This window comes from Drosophila navojoa, chromosome X (genome assembly GCF_054131105.1).
Source record: "Drosophila navojoa isolate 15081-1374.11 chromosome X, UAZ_NAV_1.0, whole genome shotgun sequence".
NCBI classification, from domain to species: Eukaryota; Metazoa; Arthropoda; class Insecta; order Diptera; family Drosophilidae; genus Drosophila; species Drosophila navojoa.
The window spans coordinates 23,574,253-23,589,003 of record NC_142895.1 but is presented as its reverse complement, the minus strand read 5'-3'; the positions used below and the strand labels follow the sequence as shown (position 1 = coordinate 23,589,003).

Sequence of the window (14,751 nt, the reverse complement as noted above, 5' to 3'; positions counted from 1 at the left end):
ATTATTATCTAAGCTGGCTTAAAAACAGATTGAACTAAGCCAGGCTTAAGGCGGGCATTAAGCAGTAGATGCCGTACCGTCTCACAGTAATTAATTAAATGTTCCCTTTTTTTTAAATATATGTATATGAGGGTATAACAAGCGAGCCCTGTGCTTATGTGCCACTTCATCACATAACTCGACTGAAAATATGTAGATAAAAAAAAATAAAATTAAAAAAAAAAAAAAGAGAAGCAAACAAACAAACATAGTCTCCTCTGTCGGTCTGCCTGTCGCACTGTCGGTCTGTCTGCTCTGTGCTTGGCCATGAGTTGACTCTACATACATTCACCATGCGATGTAATCCCCAATAGAAGAAAATTGTGTAAAATTTGTGCTGGTTGCACTGATTAAGAATGGCTTACTGCTTGGCTAGTCGGACAGTCCGGCTGTGTGGCTGTCGGGCAGTTAGTCCTGGCACCCTTTTGGGGAAATCCTTTGAAAACCGAAAGATGTATGGACCAGCAGTCCGGCATCTAATATGTGCGAAATTTATCAACAACGATACTGTCTGCCATACAAAAGGCGAACAAGGATGAAGGCAACCGACATGGAAAATCGCAATAATAATTTTCCAGTTCAGCCTTCCGTACCCTCATGTGTGTGCGTCTCTCTCTCTCTCTCTCTCTCTCTCTCTCTCTCTCTCTCTCTGTGTGTGTGTGGTTGTGCTGTAACTCTTAAGTGGGTAATACCCATAGTCGTAAGAGCATACTGTATGCATGGCTTGGTGGTCAGCAGGCATGTGACTAACTATGCGATGCGGACAACTGCAGCAGCGCCTTGTCCCAGCCAGAGAACATCAGGGATTAAATGATATGATTCTTGAGGGGCTTGTGGACAGGCGACAAAGTCGGAAAACCAAATTGAAACAGATTTCTCGCTTTGCATATGCTCAACTATGTATAACTTATATATTTGCTTGTAGTTCAGTGTAGTTTACAGTTTACAGTTTACAGTAACAGTTCGAATAAATTGTAGAATACATTTGCAAACACATCTCTCAGATCCACTCTCGGCATTCAGCTCGCTGCACGGTATGTGGGAACGAAGGGGTTATTCTTTAAATAGCATTTCCGTATATATGTATGTATATTTGCTTAGGTACTTATGCGTTTCAGGTTATCAAGTTTCTCGTAAAGCCGTGTTTGTCGTGTTAGCCGTGTGCCTTAACAGCCAGCTGGATGCATAAAGCCCTGGATATGATGACCCAGTCGGTGTCTATGGAACAATTGTATATTTAGTTACATGAATTTATTGTCATCATCGTCATATACTCACCCCAGATCATGTCCCTTACGGCTGTTCAACTTTGAGTAGAGTACTAGCAAAATTAGCGCTTGACCTGCAATCAAAAGAATCTGTTTGCTGTAGTTATTGCTTAGCCAGGCCAGAGACATATCCTGTGCAAACAGCCTTTGGTCTTCAAGATTATTGCTCTTATATGCTGACGATATGACACGGGCACTCAACCTGGCATCTTCTCGACTTTCACGTCCCTCACTCTCCATTGACCCCCTAGCGGCTAAAGCCTCGCGCTCACGACGTTCCATGTCACGAGGACTGTCGACCTGCTGTCGATCGTCCTCCCGCATATCTCCACGTCGTTCTCCACGTCGAGAGATATCGGCATCACGTTCCTCTCTTCGAGATACACCGCGTTGCTCGTGTTCTTGGCTGCGTGAGATATCGCGCTCTTGATGACGGCGGTTGATGCCCTCCTCTCGTCGGATATCAACACGTTCGTCTCGTCGGTTCTCATGTTGATCTCCAAAACGATCTTCACGCCGAGAGCTAACGATCCGCCGCATGTTTTCCGTAACAAGTTGACGATCTTCCTGTTTCTGTGTTCGTTCCTCACGATTTACAAGGCGGAGATCGTTTCTTTCCTCTTGTCGAACAACATAGCGATCACTTGAACGCTGAATTCCTTCCCTTTCCCGTCTCCTCTCGTGATTTATTTGATTCATCGCATCTCGCTCCACGTTCACACGACGGCGGGTTTCAAGCTGCTGTCTTCGAGCAGCATCCAACAGATCAACTCGTTCAGTCTGTCGTCGAGTGCCGCGCTCTGCTCGCATCTCATCTCTTTCCTTGCGCATAATTATTTCTCGATTGACTCGCCTCTCCATTTGCTCGGCATCCACAATGCGACGAGCTTCACGTTCCTGTCTTCGAGATATATCGCGGTCTTCACGTAGTTGCACAGTGCGTTCCTCTCCACGACGACTATTACGTTCTTGTTGCTGAAGGTCAGTTCGATTATCATTGTCTTGTCTACGAGATACGACCCTCTCGGCCGCTCGCGTGTCCTCCCGATTTACTCGCCTTCCAGTCTCCACACGTTGCAGTTCTTGATCCCCATGGTAATCGCGAAATGTGGCCAGTCGACGGCCATCACGTTGAATTTCACGGCGAGAGACCATATCGGAGTCTCGAACTTCTCGGTCACTTTCAATTTCAACTCGTCGCATACCCTCCCGACTCACTCGCCTTTCATCGCGTTCTGCATCCACACGCTCCAACCTTTCCTCATAGCGACGACTGTCGCGTTCCTCATTTTCGCCACGTCGCTGGATGTCTTCTCGTTGCTCATGTCGTCGCAATGCATCATTTATTCTACTACTTTCCTTTCGTCTGAAATCATCGCGTTCTTCAATTCGCAAATAGTCGTGATGCTCAGTGCGAAAATCATCGCGAATATTATTACGCTGTTCCCTTCGGAGATCGGAGCGTTCTTGTTTTCGTGTATTGTCATCACGTTCTTCCCTTTGGAGATCGGAGCATCCTTCGTTTCGGAAATCCTCTCGTTTCTCCCTTGGGAGATCGGAGCGTTCTTCTCGACGGATGCCCTCTTCGCGTTCCTTGCGGCGAAAATCATCACGTTCCTCCCTTCGAAGATCTTCTCGGCGAATATCATCGCGTTCCTCTCTTCGGAAATCATCTCGGTTTCCCATGCGAATATCAGCACGCTCCTCTCGGCGGATATCATTTTCGCGTTCCTCTCGCCGAACATCATAACGTTCTTCCCTTCGGAGATCTTCGCGTCCTTCGCTTCGTAAGTCTTCTTTTCGACGAACGTCATCACGTTCCTCTCTTCGGGCATCCTCATGTTCCTCCCTAAGGAGATCAAAGCGTTCTTCCCTCCGAAGGTCTTCGCGTTCCGCACGGTGAGTATAATCACCTACCCTTCGGAAATCATCGCGGCTTACCATAGGAATATCACCACGTTCCTCCCTTTGGAGATCAGAGCGTCTTTCGCTTCGAGAGTCTACTTTTCGGCGAACATCATTACGTTCCTCTCTTCGGGAATTCTCGCGAACATCATTGCGTTCCTCTCTTCGGGAATTCTCGCGTTCCTGTCGACGAATATCATTATGTTGTACCCTGCGAAGATCAGATCGTACAACCCTTCGGAGATCTTCTCGGCGAATATCATGGCGGTCGTCCCTTCGGAGATCATCGCGTTCCAGTTGGCGAGTATAATCACCAACCCTTCGGAAATCATCGCGGCTTTCCATACGAACATCATCGCGTTCCTCCCTTTGGAGATCAGAACGTCTTTCGCCATCACGTTCCTCTCTTCGGGAATCTTCGCGTTCCTCTCGACGAATGTCATCATGTTCCTCCCTACGAAGATCAGATCGCACAACCATTCGGAGATCTTCTCGGCGAATATCATAGCGTTCGTCCCTTCGGAGGTCATCGCGTTCCAGTCGACGAGTATAATCACCCATCCTTCGCAAATCATCGCGGCTTTCCATGCGAATTTCATTACGTTCCTCGCGGTGGATATCATCACGTTCCTCCCTTTGGAAATTATTGCGGCTTACAGTGCGAATATCACCAAATTCTTCCCTTCGGAGATCTTCTAGGCGAATATCGTCGCGTTCCTCTCTTCGGAAATCATCGCGGCTTTCCATGCGAATAGCATCACGTTCCTTTCGGCCGATATCCTTTTCGCTTTCCTCTCGCCGACGTTCTTCCATTCGGAGATCAGAACTTTCTTCCCTTCGGAGATCTTCGCGTTCTTTTTGGCGACTGCCATCACGAACCTCCCTTTGGAAATCATTGCGGCTATCTATGCGAATATCACCGCGTTCCTCTCTTCGGATATCAGAGTGGCCTTCCCTTCGAAGATCTACACGGTCCTCTCGGCTAATAACATCACGTTGTTCGCTTCGGAAATCTTTGCGTTGTTCCCTACGATTATCATCGTAGTCCTTTCTTCGGAGAACAGAACGTACTTCCCTTTGCAGATCCTCTCGGCGAATATCATTCCGTTCTTGTCTCCGCAGATCTGCGCTTTCTTCTCTCTCGAACTCATCACGTTTCTCCCGTCGACGATCATTGGGCTCCTCTCGGCGAGTATCATCACGGGTATCTTCACGTTCTGCCTCTCGGCGAGTATGATCGCGACGATCAGTTTGTCGCACTTCCCTGCGAGAGTCCCGCCTGTCATCGCGAGCAAGTAACTGTACGCGATCCTCGGAGTCTAGTCGTACTGACCAATCATCTCGCCGACTGTTCTCCCGATACATTGGCTTGTCATTCCTCTCATTTGTTTGTCTATATATTAGGTGCTCGTCGTATTCCTCCAGTTCACTGCGATGATCGTTGACCGAGCGATATAACGGTTGCAATGGGCATTGCTGCTGACGACTGCTGCATGTCTCGGTATTGGCATGGATGAGGTTCAATCCACCCAGCTGGAGGAGCACAACTAGAATGTTAAGCCTTAACCATTGGGGATTCGCGGCCATCCTTTGGCTTTCCAAGTACTCCGTTTATGTGCTGCAGTTAGTTGTTAGCTCCGCTGTGCTTCGAATGGGATCAGAATTCTCTATGTGGTAGCCGTTACTTGAGCAAGTCTCGGAACTTGAATGACTAGCCCGCTTGCCAAGCTGGCCTTTTATACCAGATTTGTATTAAGAGCGTACTAGCTCCTTACGTACAACGCCCACGCAGCGTTTGAGGCGCAGTATTCTCAATGAATCTCAATTTTCCATTGATTGATTCAATTTCGCTTATCGCACATGTGCACCAATGCGCTTTTGTCCTGGCGAAAAGAACTTCGCTCAACTGGCTCTAATGCGCAGATTGTCCCTCTTTTTTTTTGGCTTATTTTTTGCAGTTGAAACTTTTTATGAATGAATTTCAACTAGAACAGCTGTATGGTGTGACGTCATAGAAGAGACAAAATTACGGTATACTACGGCTCATTGATTTCCAAAAATAAATGCAAGAGGAAGAGAACTAGGTCCAATGAACATATGTGTAAGCGATTGGGGCTATTATAGAATCTAATGATGATTAAATGACTGAGTGGAGGGAGTATGATATTGAATATGAATTTCCTTCTTAACGATAATAGTATAATGTAAAATATGTAATGAATTCCAGTGAAATACATATGTATATTAACCACAAATATTACTGATATACATAGGCAGAACTAGATGGAAAGGAAGCTCCTCATTGAGCTCTTCAATGCATCTACCATATATCATATATCTGTATGCACAACTGTATTGCTGTAAATTTTGAAATATGTATGTACTTAGATACAAATCAATTTAACTACTCGAAACCATTGATTCTAATTGAGCACACTTAGCTACATATTTATTCACTTCTCTCCATTGAAGCGTCACATATTTATATACATGGACGTATATTGGCAGTACATGCCTATTTCCTAGCTATTGAAACGAAATAAACGTTTCGAGTGTGACGTCAAGGCTTCATGTACTTCGGGCTAAGACAGACACAGTGCTTAGGTCGTCTGCACAAATGCGATAAGAGCGTTTCCAATCAAAATCGAATTAAAGTGCAATGAACAATATGTTGGCTCACTCGTCGAACAAGTGCTAAATAAATGAATTAGGTTAGATGCGCATCTGGGCGTAAAATTGCGTTTAAGCTGAAGCAACTGAGACCCGGGTCGAGATGTTCCTATAAAAGCAAAAGTGTGTAGTCCACACGCTTGGCATTTGCCTCTCAGCCTTAGTCGATGGCACGCCGGTCGTACCGGCTGGTACGTCCACCCGACAACCGACAAAACTGGAACCGTTGCGAGGAGGAGGAGATGATGAGAGTGAAGAAAATTGTAATACTTGGTCAAGAGTTTAAACAGAAAAAAATTATCTCTATCTAATCTTACTTAGGACTACCCTACTAGCAAGAGAAATGTGAATCGCCGTTGAGGAAATATGAGCAGGAAGGCAGAAAGAAAACTTGGCTCATTTTTCAAAATGAAGCCAGTTAACAAACGCACAACTACAACTGTAACCATTTGTTAAGCGGCCCAAATTGGATGTACTTTACTTAATAATCGCATATATATACATACCTATGTTTCCATACTACAACATATACATACTTATATAACCTAATGGTATTTTAACGATGTTAAATGTTGCTGTTGTTTGGGATCGTATTGTCACAAGAATGTCCTCTTGTCAAAATCGATTAGCATTTCATATTACTCGCAATCTATACTATATATACACATATATAATATATATATATACTTAATCAACTTACTTTCTAATTGTTATAAATACGTATGCCATGCCTAGAAAGACAACATACAAGAAGCACATACATATGATAATATATTGAGACATTTAATCGTGCCCATGTTAGGCACACATATCTAATACTCTATCAATCTATAAAGCCTATACTCGTAAATTGCAAAATAAAATGTATTAGTCCATGTGTTGAGCAAGCGAAAGCCATTAAATTTCGTTTCAATAAGTGGTGGGATTTTTTATGGGAAGAATATACCCCAAAAACAGGAAAGTGGGAATAATGGTTTTGTTCAAAGATATGTAACAGACCGATGGAGGCGTGGCCAAGCCGAAACAGTCGATATATATTTGAATAGAGCGCCGAACTGAGTGAATCCAGCCGTACTCGTATTTCCAGCTATCCGTCTGAATGAACGGAACCCTCTCGAAGACTAAGGTAGAGATTTTACGTTTACATATACAATATATATATATTGAATCTATGATGGTTGTAGAACCATCATATACCTCAATTCTAAAGCCCAACATCGTAGGACTATGCATGGATAGATAGAACAACAAACCTAAATAGACCAGATGTCAATATCTATATCATAGGATTGTTATGATTCATAGTTATGATTCCATATATGTATGCAAGCAAATCCTTATTCAATCAAAATTTCGACTATATTTAAACAATTGCTAAATAATGAAATCCAGATATTTGTTATAATTTTTAATTTTAAATATTATATTTTGTTACTCTTTACAATTATTGCAATTTCATTGTTTGTTACATTTTCAATGTCTTTTGCTGCGTTGCCTTTGAATTGTTTTTTTTTTTTTTTAACTTGCCATTTGCTGTTGCTTTATTGAAATATTAAATATTTGTTATATTCGTTTGTTCTCTTTGGTTAAAAATGATCAAATTAACAAAGTTGCAAATTGTTTTGCTAATTTAATTTCATATTCATATATAAATAGTTAAATGTTCATTTCAAATATTGTTGCTGTTGCTGTTGTTTTTGCTGTTGTGGATTGTTAGTCGAATCGAAAAACTTGTAAAATGTTGCACAATTAGAATTTGTTATCTTGTTTTAAATGTTTTCTCTTTTGTTTTGTTGTAGATTTTATTGAAATGTGCGGCTTATTAATTGCATTTAGTTAGTTTTTGTTTACGCTGTTTATCGCTTTCTTTATCCTTGTTTATGCATTTTGTACATTCCTGTTACTTAATTCAATTCAACAATATTTTGTTTTTGTTTAACAATAAACTTAATAGATTTGTCTTTTATTAACTCGGTTGCCAATAAACTAATTTCGTTAATTGTTTTTTAAAACTTATTTAAAATCTCACTTGTACAAAGTGCAATACATAGATTAGAAGAGACAAGGGGAGAGTGACAGAGAGAGAGAGGGAATAGCGAGTAAGTCTTAGTGTGTGCGATTGTGTGTTTTTGTTTTTCATTATTTCTCAACAAATTTGTATAATTTTTCTATATATTATCATTAATTATAAACTTTCTTATGTTCTCCATTTGATGTTTTTTAGGCCGTTTAGCGGCTGAGCTTTAACATATCGATCGACGATTTTGCATATTGGATTCTGTTTCTCATAGATTATATAAACAAATTTAACATTGGCCTTCGTACTTTGATTTAATTCGATTCCATTAAATATCATTTACCATATTATATATAAATTGCAATCAACATTTCATTTATTTTTTAATATCATTTTCGTAGTGAGTTTATAATCTTGTTTTGCCTATTAAGTTTTTCCTTTTAGTTTTCATATAATGTATAATTTTGTTGCTAAACAAATCAATTGTCATTTATAAATTTGGTATGACCCTGGTTTATATTTAACTATAAATTTTGATGTAAAATTTGTCATTTTCTTTCTATAAATTTGGTTGTTAATCTCTAAAAATACATAGCATATATGTATGCGTGTATATATGTGTATATGTGTTTGGTAAAACTGAACTAATCAGAATCAGAATCAGAATCAGAATTCGAATCGTAGTCGAAATGGTTTTTATATAATTATCATTCAAACAGCATTATGGTAATGTGTTAGCTTTGGCTTCATTTTACTTAAACATAGATTCTCTGTTTCTAATCGAATTCATATGACAATCAGAATCATTATCATAGTCGTGATATATTAGAGCGTCTATAACTCTATAATGGTTACGTACACAAGCACAAAATATTTTCATATTTAAATGCAACTAGTTGGCTGCCTCTTAAGATGAACTACAAAAATGACTTTAGACCGAAACTTAGCTTAATAAATGAATTTCATATAATTGAGATTGTAAATAAACGTGTTCCAGTTGCTAAAGTTATTGAATGATAAACGACTTGATCTGTTTTCTAAACTATACAATTTCATATTTAAAATGTTGTTGGCCTCTTTAGTAGCCTCACTAGCAACGCTTTACATTATTTAATTTTGTTTTAATAGGAGTGTTTTCTTTTCGTTTGCATTTTTTGGTTTCTCTGTTTCTTCGTCTCTTTGCATTTATGCCTTAAATAATTGGGGAAATTCGTTGGCTATCTCGCGCACCAGCTGCTGATCGGATGCGCTGCATTCGGTCTCCTCGCAAAAGATGCGCGTAAAGATCTTCATTAGATCATGCTTGCGATGCTGATGGTCCTGATAGTTTGTGTTGCGCAGGATGCGACGGCACAGCTCCAAATAGCATGGGCGTGTCTAAATGAAATAGAAATAGATATACATTTATCATATACACACACTTTCTATGTATGTGGATGTACTTACCGCACTGCCCGCATCCAAATCGGACAGCTGACGCACCACAATATCGATTAGCACCTTAATGTCGTTCGTATAGAACATGCCGGCCGTGTCCGTATGGCTGAATATGTCAATAAACATGCGCAGCACCGTATTCATGTGCTCATTGTGGTGCTTCAGCAGGCGCGTCGGATCATCTAATTCAAGTATTCGATTATATAGCATATGTGGTGTATCTATTTAAGTACCACTCACCCTCCCGATTGAGCAAGAGCAACAGCTTCTCGGTGAACACTTTGGCTGTGGGCAGATTCTGCATGGCCTCAATGATCACATTCACCGTATGATCGCCAAATTGTTGATTGAAGGCCAATATCAGGGCGATTACCATATCGACGAGCTGTTCCGGATTGTTTCCTTCCACAATTTCCAGCAGAAAGCTGGCAAAGTGCACGCCCAAATAATCTAAAGTGGAATTGTAAATCGCAATGATTGAAGTGTTTAGTATATAGTATATATATGCAAGGTAATACACACCCTGATGATTCACGGGCATGGGCTGGCCCAGTGAGAAGATGATTGTTAACATTTTGACCAACTGCTTGAAGCGATCCAAATTGGAAAAGTGCGTCTTCATATCCTCCACCTGATCGACAGTAGCCACATAACAAAAAACTGTAATCATCTCAATGTCAACAGCTGCATTCGTTAACTTACAATCTCCAGGGGCAGCACTGAGGTTAGCAGTATATCAACAATGATGTGATCCAAGTGACAGGCAGCAGTGAAAGTCTTAAGCAACAGTTTCTTGATGGACCAACGTGTCTCCATCTGATAGTATTGTACCAGATTGATGAACATCTGATATTGATCACACGACATCTCATAACAGCTAATGTTCTCATCAGCGTTATTCTGCAAAGATACAAGAAAGCAGTCAAGTGATTGATTGATTGATGGGGTTCTGCGTAAGTGCATGGCGTATACCCAGCGAGGGATCCTTATACCATATCTTCCTTCGTCTCTATGCTTGACATAGAAGGTTAAGCCACAGATTTTGCTTCTAGTTTCCTAAATTGATATTACAATTTAAATCGATATTTATCGATTTTGTCATTATTTAATCTATAATAATCTATGGCAAATTCTGCTCATCTATTTTTAGATAAAGAGGCGTCGATATTAATGATGAATCTTTCTTGAAGTATATAATTCATCTTCTACGAATAATAAATTACACAGGCCAACAATATTGAGTTATTAACTATGCTTATTATTGATCTATAATCTCTGCTGCTCTACGCCTTATCGCGCTTTCACTTTAGACTAGACACAATCTTCTATTAAAAACCGAAGGACAATAGTTCACTCAGTTATCGTAACGGACGCTAGTCTTTAAAATCCACGATACCCGAAAAGCGGTTTTAGGCTCTTTGGAATATCTTCAAGCCTGTAGTTCTAGAGCTTTTCAAGTTTTTGAATGGTATTCACTACTTCTAACCTCCATGGAACAAGGTCTAATTTTTGAGCAGAACACTTTGTCGTTCTTCATTATCTATTCGACATAATCATTCTCCATCAATTGCAATTTAAATTCGAATGAGCTGGGATAAATTGCCTTTCCATACCAGTATTTCAACGAGCTCCTCGAGAAACTGTATAATATCCTCCTCGTCCTCGTAGAGCATCCAAGTGCGTTGTTCCGTGTCGTTCTTGCAGTCGGCCAGCTGGGCAAACAGATATTGTAATCGCTTGGAGTCGTGTGTTATGCCCAGCAGCTCTTTGGGCGTGGCCACCTTGCCGGTGACGTGCACAGCGACCGCCTCCAGATACGGATTGATGGCGCCATTGTATAGCTGCTCCAAGCTGGTCAGCACCACGCGCAGCGCCTCGCACGACAAATCAAAGCTGAGATTCGTATTGCGACGCAGTGCATCCACAATTTGATACACATCGGATGACTCAACCTTCAGCTGGCCACGCCCATTGTCCAGAGTGCCATTGGCGCCGGCTGTAAGACTGGCGCCCAAGCGATGCGAGAGCGAGGGACTGTCAATGCTGTCCAGCGCTTGGCTATTGTCGCCGCAGCCATTACAGCCATCATCGCTCGCCTCTGACTTGTCGGGCGCACTGTCCCCGCCCTGGCTGAGGCTCAGACTGAGCTGCTCGTCGTGCATAGCCGTGGAGCTGTTGCCATTGTGTGGCTTGTGCTTCACAGCTGCTGCCACTTCTTCACCTGACGACCCTGAGGCCGCTGCTGCAGCCGCTGCTTCTGCTGCCGTTGCAGTGGCTGTCGCTGCGCTGGCGGCGGCGTTGGCTGCAGCTGCAGCTGATGTGGCACCGTTACTGGTGCTCAGCTGGCTGGTCTCCTTGTACGTGGTCACCACATCCTCGCTGGTGGTCGTGGTGGTTGTTGTCGTCTCCGACGGCTCTGAGGTGATGCTATTGTCCTGCGCCACATCCGAAACGGAGCTGCAGACCTTTTGTGCTTGTGTGGCAGCAGCCGCTGCTGCTGCTGCTGCTGCAGAAGTGCTAGCCGCCAGCGGGGGCGCCGGCAGAGGCTGCTGCTGCTGCTGCTGTGGCGTCTGTATGGTGCAGCTGCTGCTCTGCAGCTGCATGCTGCCCATGCTAGGGGACTCCGGCATCGATTGCTGCACACTGACCCCCACCGCCGGACTGGACATGCTCTTCTTGCTCATGTCCAGGCGCTGTGTCGCAGGCGGACTATTCTGTTGGGATTTCTGTTGATGCTGATGCGTGTGCGAGTGCCGGTGGGAGTGGCTGTGGCTATGGCTGTGACTGCCGCTCAGCTGCTGCTTGTCGCTGTAGCTGTGCGAATAGGACAGCGATGAGTCACCGTCACGCTCCGAGCTCTCCTGCAAGATGAGCCAAACAAAACAAAAAGTTAACATTGAATATCTATTGTTGTATACGTATGTATCTATGGCATTGATTTCATCTGTATCTGTATCTGTACCCGAATCTCTATGTGCATATGTATCTGACTCTCATCCGTATATATATCTGTGTCCATTTCTATATCTGTATTACGTTTATCTGAGTCTACTATATTTGTATCTGTATCCGTATGTATATCCTAATTTCTATCTTTATCTGTATCTGTGTATCTATAGCTCTATCTTTATCTGTAGCTGTATCTGCGTCTGTATCTATAATTTAATATGCTCATCTATAGCTCTATCAACATAATTATCGCCGATATATATATACATATGTACATCTACATTGAATCAATGCTAACCGCGTAGAGCCGTTCCATGGTGTGCTTCTTCTCGCGCAGTCTGTCGAGGAGCTCCTCCCTGGACATGATGCCATTAATCTCTGGCTCAGTGCACTTCTCCAGCGACTCAATCGATGAGTTGAGAAAGCTGATGAGAAAATCATGTTCCACCTGCCGAGCGAACAAAGAATATCTTAATTAAGTGTCACTCCACATCGGTAAGCAGACACTTTACCTTAATCTTCATTACGTAATTGGATGGCACAAAGCCAATGTTGCCCTTCATGCTGACCACCTGCCACCAATTCCGTTGGCGTGCGGAGGTCTGATAGAGTATAAAATATTCGCCCTCATCAAAGCTAATGGTTTTGGGATAAACCGCTTGAAAGTCGTACAAAGCCTTCAGCATCTCGATGCCGTTGCCGATGTCGATGCCGCCGCCGCCGACGCCGCTGCTGTCAGGTGCTGTCGGTCCTGCTGCTGCTGCAGCTTTTGTTGTTGTTGCTATTGCTGCTACCGCTGCTGTTGTGGGCGATGTTGGTGCTGCTGCTGCTGCAACAAACCATGTGACAAGTGTTCTATTGTTTAATATACGTGCACTCAAAAAAAAGTAAAATAAAATGTCAAAGGGGCGTGACAAGCACACATACACTCTCACTCTTACTCACTCACACGCTCACATACACACACACAGACACACACACACAGGCAACACCAACCGCAGAACGCAGCGAAACGTATTTCGAGTTGCAGTCGCGGAGGCTTTTGGTTTTCCTTGCGGCCCTTCCTGGCAGCCAGGCACTAAAAAGTTCACTGCCGAGGGCCCCAACAGCTAACGGTTGCTTTGGCTTGGCCTACACACACATACATACATCCACAACACACACACACACACACACACACACATAACACACAGAGCGCAAGGCACGAGCGCATGAATCGAATAAGCGACAGTAGCAAAATAGGAAACAAGCATCAAGAAAAGCGACACAAAGCAGCGTAAAGCCAAAGAAATTACAAAAGCGCACAGGAAAAATGCAATTTGCATATTGTGTGTGTGCGTGTGTACATTTGCCGTGTCCTTTTAAGCCTGCTTTAGCTTACATTGTGTTCACACACTCACAAGCACACAGACAAAAGCTTTAGCTGTGTGTTAGTAATAAAAACAAAAAATAACAGGACATACCACTGCTCCGTTCTCGCACTCTCAACGGCTTGCTCTCACGCGCGCGCCTTCACACTCTCTTTCTGTTGTATTCGCGCTCTTTCTCTCTCTATCTTCGCCCTGTCACAGTAGCGCTCTCGGCGTTTGGTATCTAACCCATTCAACTGTCAATTGCGTCTGTGACCATTGTCACCTGCAAGCACTACACACGGACACGAACACACACACATTCACACAAAGGTAGTTTAGTAGAGACACACATGCACACATACTCATGCAAATTTGTCAAATGTTGAAAACAACCCACTTACCCATATTTTTTAGCACACCTTGCTTTTTCACGCTGTATGCGCCGTGCGCGTCTTTGACGTCCTTTTTGTCTCTTCCTATTGTTCTTTTTATGCCTGTTCCAGTTTTGACGTTTGCCGTTACCAAGGACGTTATGTTTTTTATTCGACTTATTGTTACACTTTGCGACACTTGGCAACACTGTCTGTTGCTGCTGCTGCTACTGCTACTGCTACTGCTGCTATTGTCGTTGTTGTTGTTGCTTTTCCTACGGTGGAGCCTTTTTCGTCATGTGCAACACTTTATGACTATCGCCCTGGGCGTGTTCCGTTTTGCCGTAATGCGTGTGTACACTCATTCATACACATGTTATTTACAGTTGCAAGTTGGACAGCGTTTATTTATCACTTGTTGTTGTCAGAGATGTGACGAGGAGGACAGGCCCTTTCAGCCGTTTTGTGCAGCCATGTATCACGTCTACCTCAACACGTCGCCTGTTGCCCCACGAACGCACACTGTGTACTTATTACAATCAATTTAAGCAGAATTAGTTTTCAGTTTTCCCGGTCTTTAATTTATTGGCAAATGAGTTTTTGCAGTTTCCTTGTAGGTGCCATTATTGAGTCTAGGCTCGCCAACTGTTTGCAATAGCGGCGACACTCACACACACACAGATACGTGCTGCTTAGGCAAAGGGATTCTACAGAGCTTCGCAATGCATGGACATGTATGTATG

General features: G+C 42.9%; 2 protein-coding genes and 1 long non-coding RNA gene across 10 annotated transcripts; 1 reads left to right on the top strand and 2 right to left on the bottom strand.

The window, feature by feature from the left end:
* Positions 1 to 926: 926 nt before the first annotated feature.
* LOC108655738 (uncharacterized) lies at positions 927 to 4,940 on the bottom strand. Of its 3 annotated transcripts, none has more exons than XM_089263830.1 (3): positions 3,051 to 4,940; positions 1,318 to 2,888; positions 927 to 1,257 (listed from the first exon to the last, which is right to left on the bottom strand). In XM_089263830.1, the coding sequence occupies exons 1-3, from the start codon at positions 4,797 to 4,799 to the stop codon at positions 1,206 to 1,208; spliced, it is 3,372 nt and encodes a 1,123-aa protein (XP_089119956.1). In that variant the 5' UTR covers positions 4,800 to 4,940; the 3' UTR covers positions 927 to 1,205. The 3 variants fall into 3 exon arrangements, with proteins under 3 accessions (XP_089119956.1, XP_089119957.1, XP_089119955.1); XM_089263831.1 differs by having other exon boundaries at positions 1,318 to 3,098; positions 4,056 to 4,940; XM_089263829.1 differs by having other exon boundaries at positions 1,318 to 4,940.
* A 728-nt stretch (positions 4,941 to 5,668) lies between these two features.
* On the top strand, positions 5,669 to 6,775 carry LOC108656457 (uncharacterized). Its single transcript, XR_001925878.3, has 2 exons — positions 5,669 to 6,145; positions 6,204 to 6,775. It is a non-coding gene; the product is annotated as an uncharacterized LOC108656457 (long non-coding RNA).
* Positions 6,776 to 8,567: 1,792 nt separating this feature from the next.
* On the bottom strand, positions 8,568 to 14,231 carry LOC108656440 (uncharacterized). Of its 6 annotated transcripts, none has more exons than XM_089265000.1 (10): positions 14,039 to 14,231; positions 13,749 to 13,929; positions 12,798 to 13,114; positions 12,584 to 12,733; positions 10,950 to 12,197; positions 10,039 to 10,236; positions 9,859 to 9,967; positions 9,577 to 9,786; positions 9,346 to 9,518; positions 8,568 to 9,276 (listed from the first exon to the last, which is right to left on the bottom strand). In XM_089265000.1, the coding sequence occupies exons 3-10, from the start codon at positions 12,969 to 12,971 to the stop codon at positions 9,085 to 9,087; spliced, it is 2,454 nt and encodes an 817-aa protein (XP_089121126.1). In that variant the 5' UTR covers positions 12,972 to 13,114; positions 13,749 to 13,929; positions 14,039 to 14,231; the 3' UTR covers positions 8,568 to 9,084. The 6 variants fall into 6 exon arrangements, with proteins under 6 accessions (XP_089121126.1, XP_089121127.1, XP_089121122.1 ...); XM_089265001.1 differs by having other exon boundaries at positions 12,798 to 13,111; XM_089264996.1 differs by lacking the exon at positions 13,749 to 13,929.
* Between the last annotated feature and the right edge of the window lie 520 nt (positions 14,232 to 14,751).